Consider the following 23,151-nt stretch of genomic DNA (forward strand, 5'->3'; position numbering starts at 1 on the left):
TCTTGGGTATCATGTACGGCACTCTTTCAGAGGTTGGATGGTGTTGAGTGTAGGGCGGGGGGGGGGGGGGGGGGAGTGGAGGTGGACTCTATAGTTTAATGGTGACCATGGGCGGTCCCGGACTCCTTTTTCTTTTTCTCCTTTGTTTTTTGTTTCCACCGTGAGAGGGTTTGTTTTATTGGATGCATATATTGACAGGTGGGCCGTTATTTGGGGTGGTGGGAGGATGGGATCGTTGTTATTGTTAAGGGGATTGATTTTGTATTTGTTACCATTTACTGTCTGTGGGTGGGATGTAAATTTTGAAGGAAAATGTGAAAATGGAGAATAAAAACATTTTTTTAAAAAGAAAGGCCAGATATTCCATTTTGTTTGCTGGATCTTGTTATACAAAAAGCACTACCAGTATTTTGAACCATGTTTGATCGTAGACTATCAGCCAAAATATATTTTGGTGGAATTCTCCCTTGATCCACATGCTTATCTTGAGTCATGTGAGTGTTGAATGTCTCTTTGGGATGAACCATTAGCAACAAGCCTCTTTAATCAATGGCTGCTTGAGGGGCAGAACTATCAGGTCTGTTAACTGGAGTTCTACACTTCCTTTCTTACACTTTGAATCCTTTAAAAAACAACTTATGATTAAGCCAGTGTTTCTGAGAACAGACAAAACCACAATGATGTTTTATTTGAACAAGCAAAGCAGAATGTGTTTGCTATTACTCTGAGCTTAGTCAGAGCATTTTTAAATGGTCCCTGGTGAGGAACAGTTGTGGTTGTGGACAGCCATCTTTCAGAGAAGTAACAAGTAACAGTAAGCTGAATTTGCTGAATGATGTTATGGCAAGTTTCCTCCAGGTGGATAATCTCGCCTATCTCTTGTGTCGTCTCTTGCCGTCATCTGCTCTCTTTTATTCTACAGAAGTTCAAACAATCTATTGTGAAAAATCAGATTGCTGATTCATGACCTGGGTGGCTATGGCTTTCAGAGCATTCACCTGATTATCCTTTGCAACTTCTCTGGTTAAAAATCCATCCAGACTACCAGTGATAGCGACAAGGCTTTATGTACAACTTCCAGACTTTGTGCAGCTTCTTATCTAGAGTGTACTGTTACCAAAATGTGTGTCCAAGATTTAAGAAAACGTCCATAAGCAGAGCTGGCGTTGAACTGGGGTTTCTCATTGCATTTTTAGGCAGTGAATGTTTCTGATTTGCATGGAAGCAGCCCAGTTATAAACATTTTGGGGTGAGCCTGGACATGAATCTGAAGGTGGTGAAGAGTCAGCGAAGTGATCACTCTGTGTCATTACATGTTTGCATAAAGCCTGAGCCAAATTCAGCACTGCGCATCATCTCGACTTAACAGCGAGATTTGGGGGCTGGGGTGACGGGGGATTGTTTGGTGTCTGGAAGCAACTCCCTGGAGACAGTTGCTGCTGACATTGCCCACAGTCCTCTGGTGAGGGAAACAAAGTTGAGCAGATGAACAATGGCTGCCAGAAGAGCAAAAAGTGAAATCCAGCTTGATCTGCATTTAATCCACTATAAAACTGATCAAACTTTAGGAGCAAAGGGATCATATAAACCTTGCTAGATCTTGAGTTAGTCATACTGCTTTCCAGATTTCTGCTCTTAAAAAAAAAAGGAAACCTGTTGAACATTACATAATCACTTATTCCACTTATCATGATATCATTTCCTGTGCAAGGGCAATAATAATTTTCAATATTGTTAGTGTTGAATTCACCAACTTTACTGGCAAATTACTTGTGTTTTCTTTCCTAATGATTATACATTTTCGTGTCTATGTTATCCGATATGGTGCACCAATGAACATGTCTTGCTGTACCAATTTTGTTTCCCTAAAGGTGGAACTCAATCATGCATGTGTATATTTGTGTTTTTTCCTCCATGTGAAAAACTCTCGGAGACTAAATTGGGCATTTCTTTGTACTATGCAAACCAATTAAGAATGGATATAGTATTGGATATGCACTCACACACTTCTCATTAAAAATGCACAGTATGCCTTTTTGGTAAAGTGGTCACACACTACTTACTTTTTATCTATCACTGAAAATCACATTGTCCTCTTTTTTTACCAACATTGAAATTAAAAAAGAAAATGCGCATTCAAATCCAATTTTATCTGTAGGCACATTAAAAAAGCATATAAAATTAAACTAATCACTATTGTGAATTCCCTTTGTGTGTCTCTCTTCCTTGCGCCTTTACCTATCCCATTGTTCCTGTGACATTCTTCTCCGGTGATTGGAGCTTGCATGGTGAAGGCTGACCTTCAATTGAGGAGACTGCAGATGGCTTTGGAGTTGGCCTCGAGCAGCTCTGGGCCTAGAGGGCCCAGCTTCAGACTGTCATCTTAGCCTGGGCTACAGATGTCTGGGATGTTTGTCAGGCTGGCTGACAGACAGCAACAAGGGTATTGCCAAAAATGATGGGGTGAGAGCAGGAATTATGACATCCTGAGAGAGGACAGCATGTTTCTGCTCCATAGAATCACTGCCACTTTTCCAGGGTAGTGCCTTAATATTCCTGCTGATCTGTTGGAAAACAGATTGATGGACTCCTATGCCCTGGAAGGGTGATATTCAGAACCACGATGGGTGCAGCCTGAGCTTGCAGCATTCACAGCTTTGAGGGAAGCTGCTTGTGCCGCAATAGAAACTTTGATATCAGCCATCGGCTGGAGCATCGTGGCAATTCTCCAGAAGGGTACTGATGGAGTCTATCCTTTCCAGCATAGAAAGGTGGTCACCTCCAAGCTCTCCACAAATCCCTGCACCATGTTGGTATTGGACACACTGAACAGGCTTTCTGGTAGGTTTTCGTGTACATGAAGCATTTGGTTGTGCACTAACATCTGTGCTTCTGTAGTCTGAGCCACCAAAGTCTTTGTGTGACTCCTCTGCAGCAAATCTAGGGTGAAGCCTTCCCACCTAACCACACACCCCTCCCCAAATTCCCAGCAAGGTGACACATGTGCCATTCTTTCTCCCCTCCCAGGCTCCTGTATACTTGTGCCTGGTGTCTCACCACGTGCAAATTCCGCCTCTCTCCTAGCCTCTAAAATATACACCATGTCAGCCACTGAGATGGTAACCTCCAGTGCAAGATAGAGTGATGGTGTCTCTTGATCTTCATATTGTCTTGTTCTCCTTCCTCCTCTGATAAGGAAAGTCCAAGCTCGGTTATCTGAAAGGAAAAAGCGACATGATTTAGTTTGTGGTGAGGGGTGAGGAGAAGTGAAAAGTGTGTGCTTACACCATCAGCAGCTTGCAAGTTAGAAGAGATTGGGGGATGATGGAAAAGTAGAAAGAGAAGAAAAGGTATTGGTATGCGAATAATCTCATAATTGATTCCTCCATTGCCAACCATCCTATCAATGCCCCTTCTCATGATGGCCTGCATCGTCTCCTGCACAGGGATTAAGCCATGTAAGTGTACTACTTGCCCTCCTCAAGTGTGCTATTTCCTGTTGTACACCAACTTGTCCTGCAAGAGCAAAATATGTGAGTGTTCTGCAATATTTTTGAATGACAAAGCTGTCATGGTTGAATAAATGTGTATGTGACGTGTGGCTGCAAGGGTAAATTTAGTAAACTAAACAATGAATTATGCAGTTGGTACGATATGCCATTTGAAGAATGCTCATCCCGATGGTTCGTGTCCAGTCATCCATTGCATCCATGTTCTGGGAGCTACACTCCTGCCTCTGACCTCCACCCCAACTTCTTCCCACTATTTCCTCAGCGTATGTCTTAAGGGTCTCCTGTCTCAATATCTTGTACCAAGGCATCCAGTCCATTGTCAGAAAACCTTGATGCGGGCAGCACGGTGGCACAGTGGTTAGCACTGGAACTGCGGCGCTGAGGACCCGGGTTCGAATCCCGGCCTTGGGTCACTGTCCGTGTGGAATTTACACATTCTCCCCATGTCTGCGTGGGTTTCACCCCCACAACCCAAAGACGTGCAGGTTAGGTGGATTGGCCACGCTAAACTGCCCCTTAATTGGGAAAAAAAATAATTGGGTACTCTAAATTTAAAAAAAAAAGAAAACCTTGCAAGTTGAGCCACCTTTTTTTTAAAATTCAAATTAACTTTCTGACATCACAAGGCACTGAATGCATTTTTTCTTTACAAGGTGTAGGTAGGCTGCCTTTAAATAGAATTCCTACATAGAATTTCTATAGTGCAGAAGGAGGACATTCGGCCCATTGAATCTGCACCAACTGTAGCATGAGCTAATCATTTCTTTAAAGTATTTTTATTACGGTTTTGCCGAGTTTTTCATAATAAAACAGTAGTAACAGTAATAACAAAACAAACTAGAGTGAACATTAACATAGTGCAAAAAGAGAATATACAATAACAATGAAATAGACATTACCCCACGCGACTCAGTCTTCCCACACCATCCCAATGAAGCACTCCCCCACCCCCTCCTCTACGGATTGCTGCTGCTGCTGACATTTTAATTTTCCCTGAAAAAGTCGACGAACGGCTGCCACCTCCGAGAGAACCCTAGCGTAGACCCTCTTAAGGCAAACTTTATTTTCTCGAGGCTGAGAAACCCAGCCATGTCGTTAACCCAAGTCTCTACACTCGGGGGCTTCGAGTCCCTCCACATTAATAAAATCCTTCTCCGGGCTACTAGGGAGGCAAAGGAGAAGACGTCGGCCTCTTTCGCCCCCTGATCACCCGGGTCTTCTGACACTCCAAAGATCGCTATCTCTGGACTCGGCACCACCCATGTGTTGAGCACCTTGGATATTGCCCTCGCGAACCCTTGCCAGAATTCTCTAAGCTCCGGGCATGCCCAAAACATGTGGATATGGTTTGCAGGGCTGCCCTTGCACCTCATACAACTGTCTTCTACCCCCAAAAACTTGCTCATTCTCACTGCCGTCATGTGTGCCCGGTGGACCACCTTAAATTGAATTAGACTGAGCCTGGCACATGATGAGGAGGAATTAACCCAGCCCAGGACCTCTGCCCACAGACCCGCTTCCAACTCCTCACCTAGCTCTTCCTCCCACTTGCCCTTGAACTCCTCCACCGGGGATTCCTCTGCCTCCTGTAGTTTCTGGTAGATATCCGACACCTTCCCCTCCCCCACCCAGGTGCCGGAGACCACCTTGTCCTGTATCTTCAGTGGCGGCAGCGTTGGAAAGGCCACTACCTGTTTTTTCAGGAAGGCTTGTACTTGCAGATATTTAAAGGCGTTTCCTGCTGGCAGCAGATTAAATTTGTCCTCTAGCGCCTTCAAACTGGGAAAGCTTCCGTCTATGAACAGATCTCCCATCCTTCTGATGCCTGCCCTCTGCCAGCTCTGAAACCCACCATCCATCCTACCCGGGACAAACTTGTGGTTGGTACATATCGGGGTCCAGACCGACGCTCCCTCCACCTTCTTGTACCTCCTCCACTGTCCCCAGATCCGCAGTGTCGCCACCACCACCGGACTTGTGGAGTAACAGGTCGACGAGAACGGCAAAGGAGCTCCCAGACTAATACCTTTACATGACGCCGCCTCCAGCTGCTCCCACGCCCCCACACCCCCATTGCCCACTTCCTAATCATACCACCACCGGACTTGTGGTGTAACGGGTCGACGAGAACGGCAAAGGAGCCGTTATCAAAGCTTCCAGACTGGTACCTTTACATGACGCCGCCTCCAGCTGCTCCCACGCCGCGACCCCCCCCCCCCGCCCACTTCTTAATCATAGCTATATTGGCCGCCCAGTAGTAGTTGCGAAAGCTCGGCAGCGCCAACCCCCCCCCCCCCCCCCCGACTGCACTCCAACAGCGATCTCCTTACTCGCGGGGTCTTATTCGCCCACACAAAGCCCGAAAAGCTTACAAAAGGCCTTAGGGATAAAGATCGGGAGGCCCTGAAAGACAAACAAAAATCTGGGGAGGACAGTCATTTTCACGGTCTGCACCCTCCCTGCCAGTGACAGCGGGAGCATGTCCCACCTTTTAAAGTCCCCTTCCATTTGCTCCACCAACGGGGTCAGGTTGAGCCTGTGCAGGGCATCCCATTTCCTGGCCACCTGTATACCCAGGTAACGAAAACTTTTCTCTACCATCCTGAGCGGCAGCTCTTTCAGTCTCTCCTCCTGCCTCTTGGCCTGGATCACAAACAACTCGCTCTTTCCCATGTTCAGTTTGTACGCTGAAAAACTACCTAAATCCCTCAGGATCCGCAGAACGTCTCCCATCCCCTCCACAGGGTCCGAAATGTACAGGAGCAAATCATCCGCGTATAACGAGACCCGATGTTCCACACCCCCCCCCCCCCCCCCCCCCCCCCGAACCAGTCCCCGTCAGTTCCTCGAGTGCCATAGCTAGCGGTTCTATAGCTAGGGCAAATAGTAACGGGGAGAGGGGACACCCCTGCCTCGTTCCCCGGTGAAGCTCGAAGTACCCCTACCTCAGCCAGTTTGTACATACACTTGCTACTGGCGCCTGCTCCAGCAATTTCACCCAGCCAATAAAGCCCTCACCAAACCCGAACGTCCCCAGCGTTTCCCACAGGTACTCCCACTCCACCCGGTCAAAGGCTTTCTCTGCGTCCATCGCTGTTACCACCTCCGCCTCCCCTCCCTCTGAGGGCATCATAATAATATTCAAAAGTCTCTGGACATTGGTATTGAGTTGTCTGCCTTTCACAAACCCAGTCTGGTCTTCCTCTATCACCCCTGGGACGCAATCCTCAATTCTTGTGGCCAGAATCTTAGCTAGCAATTTGGCATCCACGTTTAAAAGTGAAATCGGCCTGTATGACCCGCAATGTTCCGGGTCCTTCCCTCGTTTAAGAATGAGTGAGATCAAGGCCTGTGACATTGTTGGAGGGAGGGTTCCTTTCTCTCTAGCCTCACTTTCCCTGTGGTCAGCAGTTCAAACTACGCCTGCAGACTCCGCCGCTCCCTCAGTAGCCCCGCCTCGGGGGCCTCCGCGTATCTCCTGTCCACTCGGAGTATCTCCTCCAACAGTCTCTCCCTCTCTGCTCTTTCTCTCTTTTCCCTATGGGATAAAATTGAGATGAGCTCCCCTCTGATAACTGCCTTCAGAGCCTCCCAGACCGTTGCCGCTGCTACCTCACCCGTATTGTTTGTTTCCAGGTAATCCTGGATGTTCCTGCTAATCCGCCCGCAAACCTCTACATCTGCCAGCAGCCCCACATCCAGTCTCCAGAGTGGGCGCTGCCCTCTCTCCTCACTAAGCAGCAGGTCCACCCAGTGCAGGGCATGGTCTGAGACTGTGATTGCTGAGTATTCTGTCCCCGCCACCTTTGGGATTGACGCCCTGCTCAAGACAAAGAAGTCTATGCGGGAATAAACCTTATGAACGTGGGAAAAAAAAGAGAACTCCTTCACTCTCGGCCGTGCGAACCTCCAGGGATCCATACCCCACCATCTGCTCCAAAAAACCCTTCAGTTCCTTAGCCACTGCCGGTCGCTTCCCTGTCCTGGACTTCAACCGGTCCAGCTCGGGGTCAACGACTGTGTTAAAGTCTCCCCCCATGATCAGGTTGTGTGATTCTAAGTCCGGGATTTTGCCCAGCATGCGTCTCATAAATTTCACATCATCCCAATTCGGAGCGTAGACGTTCACAAACACCACCCACACCCCCTCCCACTTTCCACTCACCATTATATACCTGCCCCCCTTATCTGCCACAATTCTCCCAGCCTCGAATGCCACACCCTTACTGATCAGAATTGCTACCCCCCTGGTCTTCGAAACCAGCCTTGAATGGAACACCTGGCCGACCCATCCCTTTCTCAATCTCGGATGATCTGCGAGCTCTGCCTTTAACCCCTTTAGGTGCGTGAACACGCATGCTCTTTTGACCGGCCCATTCAAACCCCTCACATTCCACCTGATCAGCCTGGACGGGGGGCTAACTCCCCGCGCCCCGCCAACTAGCCATCGCCCTTTTTTGGCCAACCTCGAGCCCGCGCCCTTCGCTTCCTCGAGCGCCCCCACAGGGAGCCCCCGACCCTCAATTGGTACCCCGAAATTGATACCTCCTCTGTCAGCAAAGCGGCATTCACCCCCCCCCCCCCCCCCCCAACAGCCCCACGACCCAAAACCCCCCGCCACGCACCACTTGCTCACCCCCCACTACGCTCCCTAGAGTCAGCTGACCCATGCTGACCCCGGCAGCTCCCGCCCCTGGTGCCGATCAGACTGTCGCCTCATTGTCCGGACCCCTCTCCCCACGTGAATAAGCCAATTAAACTACCTCTCCAGCCCCAGTGAGTAAATAGTAATACAAAACGAAAAATAAACAGATGGCACTAACATTGCCCCGTGAGGAGACACTTGTTGAACCAAGGCTCCAACTTCCCGAAAGATCGCACTAAGTACAGGGCCCCTCCCCCCTCCGTATCTCAACTTTGCTGAAAACACTGCACCCTCCAGCCACCACCACAGCCCTTGCACGCACCCAGAAGCGATGAAATCTCACCGCCATGGCCCTCGGCGGTTCATTCGCCTTGGGCTTCCTTGCGAGGGCTCTGTGTACCCCATTCAGCTCCAGGGGTCGAGGGAATACCCCCGTCCCTATCAGCGTCTCCAGCATCTTGGACACAAATGCTCCCGCATCCGACCCCTCCACATCTTCGGGGAGGCCCACAATTCTCAAGTTCTGTCTCCTGGACCTATTTTCTAGGTCTTCCAGCCTCTCCTGCCACTTCTTGTGGGGGTCATCCTGCGCTTCCACCTTAAAGGCCAATACGACCAATTCGCCCTCATGGTCGGACAGCTTTTTCTCCATCTCCTTCATCGCTTTCCCTTGTGTCGCCTGAGTTGCGATCATTTGGTCTATTGATGCCTTCATCGGGGCCAGCATGTCCTTTTTAAAATCAGCAAAGCAGCCCCTAAGGAACTCCTGTTGCTCCTGTGACCACTGCGCCCATGCACCCTGGTCTATACCGGCCGCCATGTTGTGCCTCGGCGTCCGCTGCGCACGCTTTGTCTGTTGGGATTTAAACACTTCACCCGGCCACTCCTGGTCCAGCTATCTATACAACAGAGAGGGAATCCTTTTGGCAGTGTTCGCTTCACCAATCTGCCCCAAAATGTCCGTGAAAACGCCTGAAAAAAGGTCCTAGAGTCCGTTCCAGACGGGAGTTGCCGAATGCACGACCTATTCCTCCATGGCTGCCACCAGATGTCAGCATGAGCTAATCATGACATCAGGCCTCCTCTTGATGCATGCAGTCAGTGAACAGTATGGATTCTCCTGATTGCTCTTAGCAATCACAAAAATCGGCAAGCAGCAAAAATGCAACATTATGCATGCAGCGGAATGAACATGTGCAGGTTAATCATGCATTGTGATCCCCATGCCTGTGTTCAGTCATATCCAGTTCAAGCCCCTATCATGTTCCATAGTTGAAAAATAACCAGTGATGGTCACTGGATGCTGTATATTAAGTAACCACAGTGGCTCCTAATATGCAAAGACCGTTCGAGGGAACAGGGTCATACTCCTTGTCTGATATGTCAATTGAAAGAATAGGGGTTTGGCAGGGTAGACACTCAGAGGTTGCTTTCTCTAGAACATGACGCCACAGACTGAGGATATGGGTCGATCACTTAAGACTGAGAAGAGAACATTCTTTATTCAAAGGGTTGTGAATCTTTTGTGTTCTCTACCCCAGAGAGCTGTGGATACTCCAATGTTGAGTGTACTTAAGACTGAGATAGAGTTTTGAAGTTGCAGGGAATCAAGGGATATGGAAAGCTTGTGGGAAAGCAGAGGTGAGGCAGCAGGTCAGCCATGATGGTATTGAATGGTGGAGCCGGCTCGAAGGGCCTTATGGTCTGTTGCTGCTCCAATTTCTTCTGTTCTTATGTCCTTGTACCTCTTTCTGACACCTTTAGAGACCTGTACTGAAAACAAAGTGCAATGCTGGGTTGAAGATTCCCTTTAAGCATTTATTTTTATTTAAAAAATAAAAGAATAAAACATTGCTGTAAGTTTGTTTGAAAACTCTTCATAACATTTAACGGTTGTTCCATTATCCTAATGTAAGAATTGATATGGCTATTAATTGACATTAAATAATATGTCTTTTTGCTGTGTCAACTCTGAAATTCACAGGTTAATGCTGTGACATGTCTTGGCTTGCTCTGCATGACTGTTAAACCCCTCTTTTTTTGTTAATGCAACCTGTCTTCTATTTGGCTGAGTGTATTATCCCCATGTTTCTGCCTTAGTAGAATGTGCTGTCTTTTTGCGGTATTAAGGAAGATGTGCAGGTTAGGTGGAGTTAGGGGCTGACGGGGATAGGGTGGGGGCCTGGGTACAGAGCATTTTAAGAGGACCGGTGCAGAGCTGATGGGCTGAATGGCCTCCTTCTGCACTGTATGAATTTCCATGAGTCTTGTAGCCTTCCAGGGGCGCCACGGTGGTGCAGTGGTCACACTGCTGCCTCACAGCACCGATGACCCGGGTTCAATCCCAGTCCCGCGTGCTGTCCATGTGGAGTTTGCACATTCTCCCCATTATCGCGTGGGTCTCACCCCCACAAACCAAAGATGTGCAGGGCATGTGGATTGGCCATGCTAAATTGCCCCTTAATTGGTGGGGGGGGGGGGGGGGGGGGGGGGATAAATTGGTTACTTTAAATTGTAAAAAAAGTTTGGTAGCCTTCTATAATTCAGGTTTGTTCCTTAGTTTTATGAATAGAAATTAGAATAATTGAAGGATAGGCAAACAGGCTGCCCTTTCCTAATAGGCCGTTGGAAATATATCATTATTAATTTGTTGGTGAACCTATGCTTTAGCCAGTTTTGGGATCTAAATTTCCAGTCACAGGTTATAACAGGGTGGAAAATCTAGTTCTATAATTCTTACTGTGGAATGTCTGGATCAACAGCATCCGATGAAGAACACCACACTGCACGGGGCTGAATGCGAGGTTTAGGGGGTGGTGGCAGGCAGGGATTGAGCGCTTCTGAGACTTGTTTTTAGGGGGCAAATTTGCAGGCTGGAGGAAGTGTGCAGGCTGGAGGAAGTGTATGAGTTGCCCAGGGGGAATGACTTTAGGTATCTGCAGGTTTGGGATTTTTTAAGGAGAGAGGTGCCGTCTTTTCCTGGTGTTTCAGGACAAGGTGCTGTTGAAGGACGAAATAGGGAGGGGGAAGGTGTCTTAAGGAGTTGATGGGAGTGGGAAGGAGCTCTGGTGGGAGCTATTAAGCGTAAATGGGAGGAGGAGCTGGGAGGGGAGGTGGGGGCCAAGATGTGGGCGGTGGGTGAACACGTCCTCATCATGTGCGAGGCTAAGTCTCATCCAGTTTAAAGTGGTGCATAGGGATCATACGACAGTGGCGGGAGTGTAGTTGGGTGACCTGGCAGAATTCTTGAGGCTGGAGAAGTTCAAGTTCACTCTGAGGGGGTCCGCAGAGGGGTTCATCTGGAAGTGGAAGCAGTTTATCGATTTCTTCAAGGAGGATTGAGGGGTCAGCTAAGGGGGGGTTTGGGAGGGGCAAGCGTGTCAAAATGGAGATGGCGATGTGTGTTGGGGGGTTGATGTTAGATGGGTGTTGTTGTTCATTGAATTGTTCTGTTGTTCTTCTGATTTGTGTGTGTATATGTGCAACTGCCTTGAATAAAATATTTTTCCCAAAAAAAAATGCCACGTTGCAAATCTACCAAGTCTATGTCTTCAGTGTACTCCTCTACAGTAGTGAGATCTGGACAACATATGCTAGCAGGGGAAAAGGCTGAACAGTTTTCACCTTTGTTTTCTCAGAGGTATGATTGGCATGTCTTCATGGGTCAAGGACATCAATTGAGAAGTCCTGGAGCATGCTAATTCTGTCAGCATTCACTTATCACTAAGTTGATGGTGTCTGCAATGGCTCGGCTACATTCTTTGAATGGATGGCAGCCATATACCCAAGACCATCCATACAGTGACATGACCGCTGGGTCATGGCCTGCTGGATGTCCGTACCTATGCTTCATGGACACCTGTACACAAGATATAAAGACAGCAGACATCGGCACATACAGCTGTGAGACAGTTGCCAACAGCTGGGACATCTGGAAGCGGACTGGGTGGGGCATTGGAAGAGGCGGGGACTAATGGAACGCTCGGCTGGCTGAGAAGAGGGCCAGAGAAAATAGGACTGCGAACTCTGCACCTTCTCAGCCTTCTATCTTCATCTGCAGCAAGTGAGGCAGACACTGCCATACCAGAGTGGGGCTCCTGAGCGCCATCAGGCGATGCTTAACACAGAGTTAACCACAAAGGCGCAGACTATCGTCTCATGAGACCAAAGACTGCCGGAGAATAAATCCTACTGTGGAAAAATTCTAATTATTTTGAAGTTACTAATAAGTTTGCCAGTTGAGCAGAATACCCTACATTGTAAGCCCTGAGACCACTCATATATATCTGAACCCTTGGTTTATGATACTCTCTGCATATGTTATAGGCATGATACTCTCTTCGTATGTTATAGGTTGAACTCAATAACTGTTTGTTAATTTTGGCTGGAAAGTTGCCAGTGGAATTTGCAGGCAAGGTTTTTTCCTTGGTTTTAGTTACGTTGACATGATTTTGCTTAAAGCCACTGAAGCAATTTTTTTTTTAAAATTCTAATTAAGGGGCAATTTAGTGTGGCCTTTCCACCTATCCTGAACATCTTTGGGTTGTGGGGGTGAGACCCATGCAGACATAGAACATACAGTGCAGGCCATTCGGCCCATCGAGTCTGCACCGACCCACTTAAGGCCTCACTTCCACCCTATCCCCGTAACCCAATAACTCCTAACCTTTTTGGTCACTAAGGGAAATTTATCATGGCTAATCCACCTAACCTGCCCGTCTTTGGACTGTGAGAGGAAACCGGAGCACCCGGAGGAAACCCACGCAGACACGGGGAGAACATGCAGACTCCGCACAGACAGTGACCCAGCAGGGAATCGAACCTGGGACCCTGGCGCTGTGAAGCCACAGTGCTATCCAGTTGTGCTACCGTGCTGCCCAAATGGAGAGAATGTGCAAACTCCACACGGACTGTGACCCGGGGCCAGGATCAAACCCGGATCCAAGGCGCCATGTGGCAGCAGTGCTAGCCAGAGCGCCACCGTGCTGCCCCACTGGACTGTGACCCGGGGCCAGGATCAAACCCGGATCCAAGGCGCCATGTGGCAGCAGTGCTAGCCAGAGCGCCACCGTGCTGCCCCACTGGACTGTGACCCGGGGCCAGGATCGAACCCGGATCCAAGGCGTCGTGTGGCAGCAGTGCTAGCCAGAGCGCCACCGTGCTGCCCCACTGGACTGTGACCCGGGGCCAGGATCGAACCCGGATCCAAGGCGTCGTGAGGCAGCAGTGCTAGCCAGAGCGCCACCGTGCTGCCCCCACTGAAGCAATTTTAACTAATTCTGTTGTGTGAAGATTTTGTCAAGAAATGAAGTGGTTTATAAAGATATTTGTGCTGTAGTTTGTGCTATCATAAAGGACAGCTGGCGCAAGTGACATTAATGGATTTGGCATTAGTGGATGACTTTAATTACTGTATTATAGAATCATAGAATCTACAGTGCAGAAGGAGGCCATTTGGCCCATCGAGTCTGCACCGGCCCTTGGAAAGAGCACCCTACCTAAGCCCACACATCCACCCTATCCTAGTAACCCCACCTAACCTTTTTGGAAACTAAGGGCAATTTAGCATGGCCAATCCACCTACCCTGCACATCTTCGGACTGTGGGATAAACCAGAGCACCTGGAGGAAACCCATGCAGACACACGGAGAAAATGCAAACTCAGCACAGACAGTGACCCAAGCCGGGAATCGAACCTGGACCCTGGAGCTGTGAAGCAACTGTGCTAACCATTGTGCTACCGTTTCCCCAAGAGTCTTTCAGCATTTTAGAGCAAGAATTGCCTTTTTTCAGTTTCTTCTATAAATTGTAAAACTATAGATCTAGCTGGGATGTAAGCAACATTCAAGATTCTTACAAAATATTTCTTATAATATTAAATAGAAGTTGCTGTGATGGAGAAATATATGGTCTAAAAATAGCTCCTAACCGCTGAATTATCAGATCTAATATTAACCACAGATTGCAATATTTTTATCATCGGAAGTTAAAACTTGGTTATTTTAAGCACAACAATGCATTCCTTTTGATCAACAAACATCTGGGGCTATCATTGTGTCCCGTTTCTTGTTTTTTGAAAGCTGCTTAATCGATGCTTACAGGAAGAATTGCTGCGTGAGATTTAGTTTACCATAACAAAAGTTTCTAAAAGAGTTTATGGTGTTCTAGTTGAAGCAGTTGCAAAGATTCTGACTTCATTTATACCACCCCTATTCTAAATAGAGACTAATTAAGTTTGAGAACATTGAGGAAAATCACAAGAAATACATCCGTATTAGCTCAGTGATTGCTTGGACTTACATTCTGTGTCATGTCCTTTGGCTTTCCTTACAACAGCTTCCCTTTGTGGCTTATTTCCAGCCTGAGGGAGTTTACATAATTCTTTCAGTAGAATTTTCAGCAGTTCCCACAGTGTCTTTCAGTATCGAGGGCTGACTCATACTTGAGTCTTTTAATTGAACAATTCTGCATCTATTTTGTGTGTTCGTTTCATGTTTTGTTTTGTTTTAAAACTACTCTGGGGAATGGGGGAGAGAGAAATACTCACTTATGACCTGCCCAACTGTGATCACTTGTTTTAAGAACTCGTGTTTGTTAACACTTTCAGGACTGCAAAAGCAATTCTACACAAAAATAACCTGCCACAAGATTTATTGTTAATTCCAGGATTACTAGGAGTGAAGAAATAGTGCTGTGCATTCTTTCATTTATAATATTTAGTATCAACAATGTATAGGAAACACAATTTTCATTTTCTAAATAAGAAATATGTTTTGGTAGGCAAACTCTGGAAAATAGAGGTTGTGAATTAGAATTACCATTTTCATGAAAGTGTGGGGAGGTTTTGGTAAACATATTTTGTATCAGTGCAGTTGTTACATTCTGCGTATGGTATCATACATAGAAAGATACAGGGCTAGATAGTATGACAAACAGTATATTATAATGTGTTATGTTTTCACAACCAGTGACCCATTGCACGACAGGCAAACAATAAACTTTGATGTGTTTTGCTGACTTGGTTGCACCGTATATTTGCTATATTGGTTATGCCATGCATATCCTAAGAACTGCTATCACCTTTGTAATATTTAAATGTTATTAAGTTTTCAGTAATTAAGTATGGGTACACTCTTCTCTGAACGCACAGTGATACTTGACAGCAATGTGGCGAGATATGCATTGTTTCTTTGTTGTGTTGCTATGTGGTTCTTTTTTGGCCCTGTAAGATATGCTGTCGCTCTGGTCAGGCCATTACCACATACACTACTAATAGAATCAATGTTTCCTCCATTTTGCAGGAGGGATCCTACATTAATGGAGCATGAACTGTCTCAATCCACTTCTGAATGGGCACAGATTGGCAGCACAAACCTTTTCCTAATTTGATGCTAATTGGCATTAAATTAACTATTTCAATAAGGGACCTTATACACCATATATGGTGTTATAGTTTTGGAATGTTCTTTTGTAATTGAGATTGAGGCAGAGTGGACATGCCTAACTTTGTTCTGCATAAATCCAGTGATTTATCACAGTATATTTACCCAAACATCAAACAAAATGTGTGTAAAATTTTGAGAAGATGTGTTGAAAGTTAAAACTTTAGTTACTGTTAAATGTGTAATGGTGCCTTCGAAGATACCTGAATAGAATTGGTTTTAAATCTGCTCCTAACAATAAACTTGCTTGTTAAATTGTTTCTTTTCAAATAATAGGAAAGTGAACATTGGGGTCAGCTGCATTGTTGTACTGTATCAGCTGGAGCTGTGGTGTGGCATGCAGCCAAATAAAGCTGATTCAGAACAGTAGAACGGTGCATTACAGCTGATACTTAAACTTGATCCCAGCTCTCAGTTTATTTTATTAACTATCTATAAAAATGCACTTTCACAGATGTCATTAGTGAACACAAAAGGTAGTTATTAATAAGAATTGCCTCATGGATGTAGCTCGCTCCCAAAATGTCTGCCTAGGAGCCTTTCTCATCATGGGTTGATTCCCCACTCTGAGTCCCGATTGGTCATCCATGCCAGGTGATCCTTACTTTGCTATGTTGCCCTTAAAGGGACAATCATCGCACTATTTCAAAAGATGAAATGCAAAGAATGAGCTGATTGAATAAATAATCCCTATTAAAGTCATTATGTTGGCTTTCCAAAAGGACAAAAGTGTGTTTCAGGAATGATTGTCTTCTACTCTATGTTTGTTGATAACACCAGATTCTAAAATACAAGCTCCAAAATGTTATTTCATGAGCTTTAGCTATATCTAACCTGGAAGTGCTCAATGCTGACAATGGGTGATCCAAATGGAAAGTCTTCCATTTTCCAGTTAGTGGTAATATCCTTCCTCTTGATGAGTGCATCAAGAAATAATACAGAATAAGAAAATTTGTATGTAAGCGTACCTACCTTTAATGAGATACTGCATTTTTTTAACAGGGTGCTGAGCGTGGAGCCTCAGAGTACTTTGCTGGGGATTCAGAAATGAAAGGGCTTTGTGATATCTCTATTTCAATACAGAAGAAGAAAGAAGCTTTGAGACACATGTATGTATTACTACATAATTAGACTGAAGCGTTTACTCCCTATCTATAATATGAAAAGTCTTAAATCTGACTGTGTTACAGACTTTACTAAACGGAAAGTTGCATTTATGCAACTTTTGAAGAGCGTTATTAACTGCTATTTTAGAGTTCCAGCCCGCCAGTGGTAGGCATTGTTGGGGGTAGGATGGGAACATTTGGAGAGCAGACAAAAGTCAATTGAAGCTACTGGCGGGACTGGAAAACCCTGGCCAGTAAAATACAAACATATGCTGACCTCTCGCTAGCAGGCACATCTTAGGCCTCAACTTTATGCCTTGGTAAAAGTTTATTGGAGTATAACTTTTCTTCCTTCCTGCATCTCATAATGTATCAGTGTAAACTTTTATATATATTTTTCCATCACTCCACCGAGCCTTAACATTTTATACAGATAATACAATGGTGTTCGTCAATCTCATTGACTATTTCATTCCTTGAGAGATGATACTTAAACCATAACAACTATTTTTTAAGCACTTTTAACATAGACAATTGTCCAAAAGCATTTCACAGGCATAATCAGAAAAAAAGATACCATCTAAAGGAGATACTGGGAGGGGTAATTAAAATATTGATCAAATAGATGGGGTTTTAAGGAAGGTCTTGGAGGAGGAGAGTGTGGTGGTGGAGTTTCCGAACAATCCAGTATTAGACAAAAATAAACTGAGTAGTAGATTGCAACCCTTCTATTACTCACCTGGAGTAACCATGGTTACAAAATACATATGCCCATTTAACAGGGGATTAATTGGAAATGTGTTTTGTCCATTGTGGTGCTGGGCGTTAATGGTAACGTAGACTTTGATTGTGCCTCTGTGAAATGCTTTGGAAATTAGTGGTTGGAGTATTCTTGAACATGTGCAGAAATTCCTTTAAAGTCCTCTTGCCATTATTCCTGATGCATATGATCATTTACAAACTGAAGAAGAAGAAGTAGTCATCCTGCTGGTTTCTCGCTTCCCAAACATTTCCAGACGAAGCTCTAAATTTATATATCCTTCATTTGCACCAGTGACTGCTATAGATCATAGGTCACTATCTTTGAAGGGTTATTTTTGACTCTAATCTCAGTTGCAAGTGAGAAAGTTATACATTCTAATGGAAAAGGTACCATTATATTATCTAGATTGAATTTAGAATAGTGATTAATTAGTGCGTCATGTTTTGACATTTTTGATACATTTTTCTTCATGGAAAGGATGCAGATATGAGTAATGCCAAAGTGTTGATTTAGATTGTTTTCCAATGTTTGAAATCCTCCTCCACATGAACCTGCTAGTTAATTATATATTAATTAACCAGACCTGAACTTAATTTCTTATGCTGATTGTGGATCATGAGGAAATCATTATCTGAGGCATTGACACCATGGTAGGTTAGAATGTTCTGTCCTGTTGAGTTTTGCACAAAACTATTTTCAATTGAGATATCAGGCTTAATTAGCTGCTCTTTAAGCCAACTCCCAGACAAGAGGAGGGGCAGGGCACCAAGCCTCAACTTTCTGTAGATGTGGAAGACGAAGAGGACAAAAACTCGTTGAGAGGTCGGTTGATAAAGTCTGCTAAGAGAGACCAAGCAAGTTACCTGAAGCAGTCATTTTCAAACTCACCCCGCGGACGTGGAGTGATCAGTCGTGGCATCCCAATCGCGGGAATAAGTGGCCAATGGCCGTGACCGACTTATAAAAATGCCAACCACAACCGCTTTCAAGGATGCCGGCTGTCCCACGCATGCGTGCCCCCCTTAGACAGATATACTGTTACGCAGGCTGGGAGCCCAGTGGGGCAGACCACCTCTACTGTACATCAACGCGCTGTCCCAGTAGCAGATTTTTATTTTTAAATCAATGGAGTCATCCCACCTGGAGCAGCAGGAGAGAGCAGGTCACGCGACCAGTGCATTGACGTCATGTGCTCTGGGCGCGAAAGTACTGAGGAGAGCTTTCTCCGTTTTGTAGCTGCCAGCAACAGGACTATGTGAAGAACTGAAGGTGGATTTTTTTGGACTAAGGAAGAGAGGACCAGAGTCACAAACAGGCCAGGATCTCACAAGTGAATCTGCTGGAGAGAGTTTTGCAGTGTCCTCAGCAGGACAAAGCAGTACTGGTGTAAGCTCCAGGTCCTCTGATGAACAACCCATACAGAAATGTAACATCGAATGACAAAGCTAGTGAGATCATGAGGACCAAACAGATAAGCAAAATGGTGGGTCGCGAAAGTCGGCCGGAGTGGGTGGTCGGCCAGCGTGGGTCCCGAAGGTCAGCCGGTTGGTAAAAATGTGTGTCCAGAAAAGAAGTTTGAAAACACTGACCTAAAGAAAAGGGTCTTTTGCACTTCTTCGTCTAATTTTTAAAAAAATTTAGAGTGCCCAATTAATTTTTTTTTCCCAATTAAGGGGCAATTTAGCGTGGCCAATCCACCTAACCTTCACATCTTTGGGTTGTGGGGGTGAAACCCATGCAGACACGGGGAGAATGTGCAAACTCCACATGGACAGTGACCCAGGGCCGGGATTCGAACCCAGGTCCTCAGCGCTGTAGGCAGCAATGCTAACATGGTGCCACGTGCTGCCCCTTCTTAGTCTAATTTAACATTGAAAAATGAAAATGAAATGAAAATCGCTTATTGTCACAAGTAGGCTTCAACGAAGTTACTGTGAAAAGCCCCTAGTCGCCACATTCCGGTGCCTGTTCGGGGAGGCTGGTACGGGAATTGAACCGTGCTGCTGGCCTGCGTTGGTCTGCTTTAAAAGCCAGCGATTTAGCCCAGTGTACTAAACCAGCCCCTGGGCAGTCTTCAAGGAGGAACCAGCATCAGGGAAGCAAAGTGAGCCCCTGATGGATTGCTATGGCACATGTGGCACCGCACAGCCCCCACTGAACCCCCCCTCCCCACCCGCAATCTAATTATGCTTCTTGTTGTATATCTTACAGGATCACCTGGCGACGTGGCGGGCCCGTCAAGCATCCCCATCCCCAATCCCAAGACTTATCCAGTGGCGAGGCGGAACATGTTGCGTCACGAGCCCCCCGCTTCAGCCCTGTGACACCCCGGGGGCATTGCTTTCATCAACATCTTCCACCCATCCCAGAGACCCTCACCTCAGTTGGGCATGTTCGTGAAGAGGCTCCTGGGACACTATCTGTTGCACACCACACACATGCTTTGGTTCATCAGGTGGAGGTAGGAACCCCCGAAGGGGAGGACGGTCGGAGGGCGACCCAACCCCAGGGACTAGCTGCCGTCCAGATGGGTCTTGGGGTTCTGGAAATAGCAGTCCCATCAATGCTGGCGATGCAGTCAGAGAACCAGGGACTACATGAGTGGTTGTCCGCAACCATCCAGCGCCAGCAGGTGCAGTTGGAGGAGTCCAACCGCCTGCAGGGACAGGTGGTGGTGGCGACAATGCGTGCCACCCAGGCCAACACCGCATGGGTGGCATCCACAGTGGAGCCATTGGGGGAGAGGGTATCGGCAATGGGTCAAGATGTTCAAGGCCTGGGCACTCTGTGTGGGCGGAAGCCGAGGCACAGAACAGGGCAGCCCTGTCAGAGGCAGCCATGTACCACGGCCACCTGGACATTGCAGTTGCTCTCCAGAGCTTCCTCCAGTCACAATGGGCCATGGCTGCAGGCACGACGGTGTTGGCCTGGCTCTGGTTGACCTGAGCCAGTCACAGAGGGACCTGGTATGATCACTGAGTGACGTGGCACAGTCCCAAAGGAACATGGTACAGTCCCTGTGCTCCATGGCCGCGAGCATTGAGACGCTGGTCGACATGAGAGCTGGCCTCCAGGACTGGCAGCTCCAGGTGACGGGGGAGCCCCCGGAGCTTGCTCTGGCTGCACCCCATTTGAGGAGTAGCCCAGGGGCCATCGGGCACCCTGAGGGAGGAGGAGGTGCTGTGGACCATCCGGTTACTCCTGCAAGGAACATGCCGGAACACCGCAACACCTCTGAATACCCCCCTCCTGTCCCTGGCATATCTGATGGGCAGCGGGCAGAGATTGGTGACAGCATGCCACCTGGGACACCCGAATGACGGCCCGGTCGCTCCAGGAGTTGGCCACTAAAGGGGACCTAGGTCACAGGGCGGGATTTGTAGCAGGCCGCCTCCATTCCTGATGTACCGCTGGGGAACCACTTTGATGGAGCATTAGAGCCCGTAAGGCCAGAAAGCTAAACACCATTTAAGTTGGCACGGATGAAGCGGATAGGACAATATTAGGGTCTAAGGCACAGAGTAATCACAATAAATACCCAGTACACTAACATTCTCACTGGCCTCGGAGCTCTGTCTGCCGGATATGAGGGATGGGTTGGGCTGGGATTGTGTGCCGGGTGGGGGAGGTGGGAGACCGCTGGTGGGGGGAGCTGATGTCGAAGGTGGGCACAAGCCAGGGCCCCCAGAGCAGCCATCACGCAGCGCCCGGGCCCCAGTGTCTCCCACACCATGGGGTATGGGGGGTGCAGAGAGGAATGAGGGGGAGTGGGACAGGATGGTAGGAGTGCCAGTGGCTAGGCCCCATAAATGGTGAACCTGGAGGCGATTAGATTGTTCTGTGCGCGATGGCCGAAGCGCCACATGTTGTGCAGCCTCCTATAGCTGCCCTGGCCCCATGCCCTGCCCATCTAGGCCTCCTCTGCATCCTCCTTGCGAGACAAGGACTGCCATTTGTCTTCCTCCTCCAGCACGTCGCCCCTCTGCTACGCGATATTGTGGAGGACGCAGCAGGCCACCACGATGTATGAGATTCTCCTACTGGAGGGCCCCTACAGAGCGCTCTCGGCACCTGAATCACATCTTGAGCACACCGATGTACTGCTTGATCACACCACTGGTCGTTGCATGGACATCATTGTAGCGGTTCTCTAATGTGGCCTTCAGATAGGCGTCGTCAGTCACAACTGCAGTGGATAACCCCCCTCGCCCAGGGGCCAACCCTTCGCCCGGGGGTGTCGGGAACTGTCGAGTGTGCCGGGATGAAGGCGTCAAGTATTGGGTGCAGACATGCATGATGTGCATCTCGAGGTCTCACACCAGCTCCACGTTCACAGAGTGGAGCCCCTTTCAGTTCGTGATGACCACCCCCTCATACAGTGGCGCTCATAGGAGGACATGCGTTCTGTCGATCACCCCTGGACCTGGGGCATCCCGGCGATGGCAGCAAATCCCATTGCCCGGGCAACCTGGTGGACTCAGTCCATGCTCAGATGGAGTCTTCGGATCCGGCAGATCTTTGAATGACTGGCACTGCCGATATACACGAGGTGTGATGCGCGTCTCCTTCCCACCTCCTCAGCCTGTTGGGCAGTCATCTCTTCATCCTCACTGGCTGGCCCCTGTTCCTCTGGGGAAACCTCTGGTTCTGCAGGGCCCTCTCTGAGCAGCTCCTGCTCGTAAGCCTCAGTGCGTCCACCAAGGCTGCGACGGCTAGGATGATGGCAACCTTGCCTGATTCGATACCGAAATCCATTGTCTGTAGGGGGTAAAGTGGTGGGTACCCCCATGCCCAATCAGGCCCAACGGGCTACACGATGGACTTGGCCGGCATTGTAGCCCCTGTCGCCTCCCACTCACACCCAGCCGTTCCCCCTGGCACTATGCCCTCCGCACCACACCCCTGGCCCCGGCACCCGTACCTGCCGGCAGGGTTACGTGTGGTTGGCCTTGCGCTTGCTAGCTGTACGCTCTGCGGCCCCTGTCCAGCACCCTCCTATGGGATCTACTGTGGGTGTCCTCCTTGGGGGAGGCCACATGATGCCCCACCAGCAGGGTGACGCCTGGTTATGGGGGGGCACCCATTCGGCTGGTGTTGCTCTCTGCAACGACAGCCCTCTGTGGGCAGTCAGTGGGGTGCGCAGCAAGATGGCTGCCTTGCAGGCCATAGCAATGGCGGCCTGTGCCTGGACACCCAATCCTAGGGGGGGGCACCCCAACCCCACGGACCATCCCCTGATCGCCCCTTGCTACTCCTCTCCGGCCCTGACAGAATCTCCCCCCGCCCCCGCCCCACAGACAGTGGCAACACCAACAGTTTTACGGTAATGGTAATTCTTCCTGGCGGAGGCGGAGTATTGTTGGAGGCTCCGAGAATACCGGGGCAGGCCCGTTAATGATATGCCACGGCATTTACTGTACAATTTGCATGGCCACACTGACGTGCGACATAGAACTCATTCATGCCACTGTCAAGGGGCCAGAGCATGGCATTCCATTTGGCAACCAGCGACGGCCACGATTTCTGGCTGATGCGCAATTCTCCGTCCAGTTGTGTTTCCCGATTCTGCCCTTGGCCGATGGAGAATCCCGACCTCTGTCTTTGGTTCTGATCACATGGCAGTCCTTTTATCTCATTTATCAGGGTATACTGTTGCAAATTGCACAGTACAAGCAAACTCTTA

At 48.0% G+C, this 23,151-nt stretch overlaps 1 protein-coding gene across 1 annotated transcript in view; it reads left to right on the forward strand.

Annotated features, from left to right (window-relative positions):
- The window catches only part of slx4ip (SLX4 interacting protein), a 211,274-nt gene that overhangs the window by 182,189 nt on the left and 5,934 nt on the right, over positions 1-23,151 (forward strand). The window contains 1 exon segment of the mRNA XM_072506403.1: positions 16,602-16,708. Coding sequence (XP_072362504.1) covers positions 16,602-16,708 — 107 coding nt within the window.

Source organism: Scyliorhinus torazame, chromosome 1 (assembly GCF_047496885.1).
Source record: "Scyliorhinus torazame isolate Kashiwa2021f chromosome 1, sScyTor2.1, whole genome shotgun sequence".
NCBI classification, from domain to species: domain Eukaryota; kingdom Metazoa; phylum Chordata; class Chondrichthyes; order Carcharhiniformes; family Scyliorhinidae; genus Scyliorhinus; species Scyliorhinus torazame.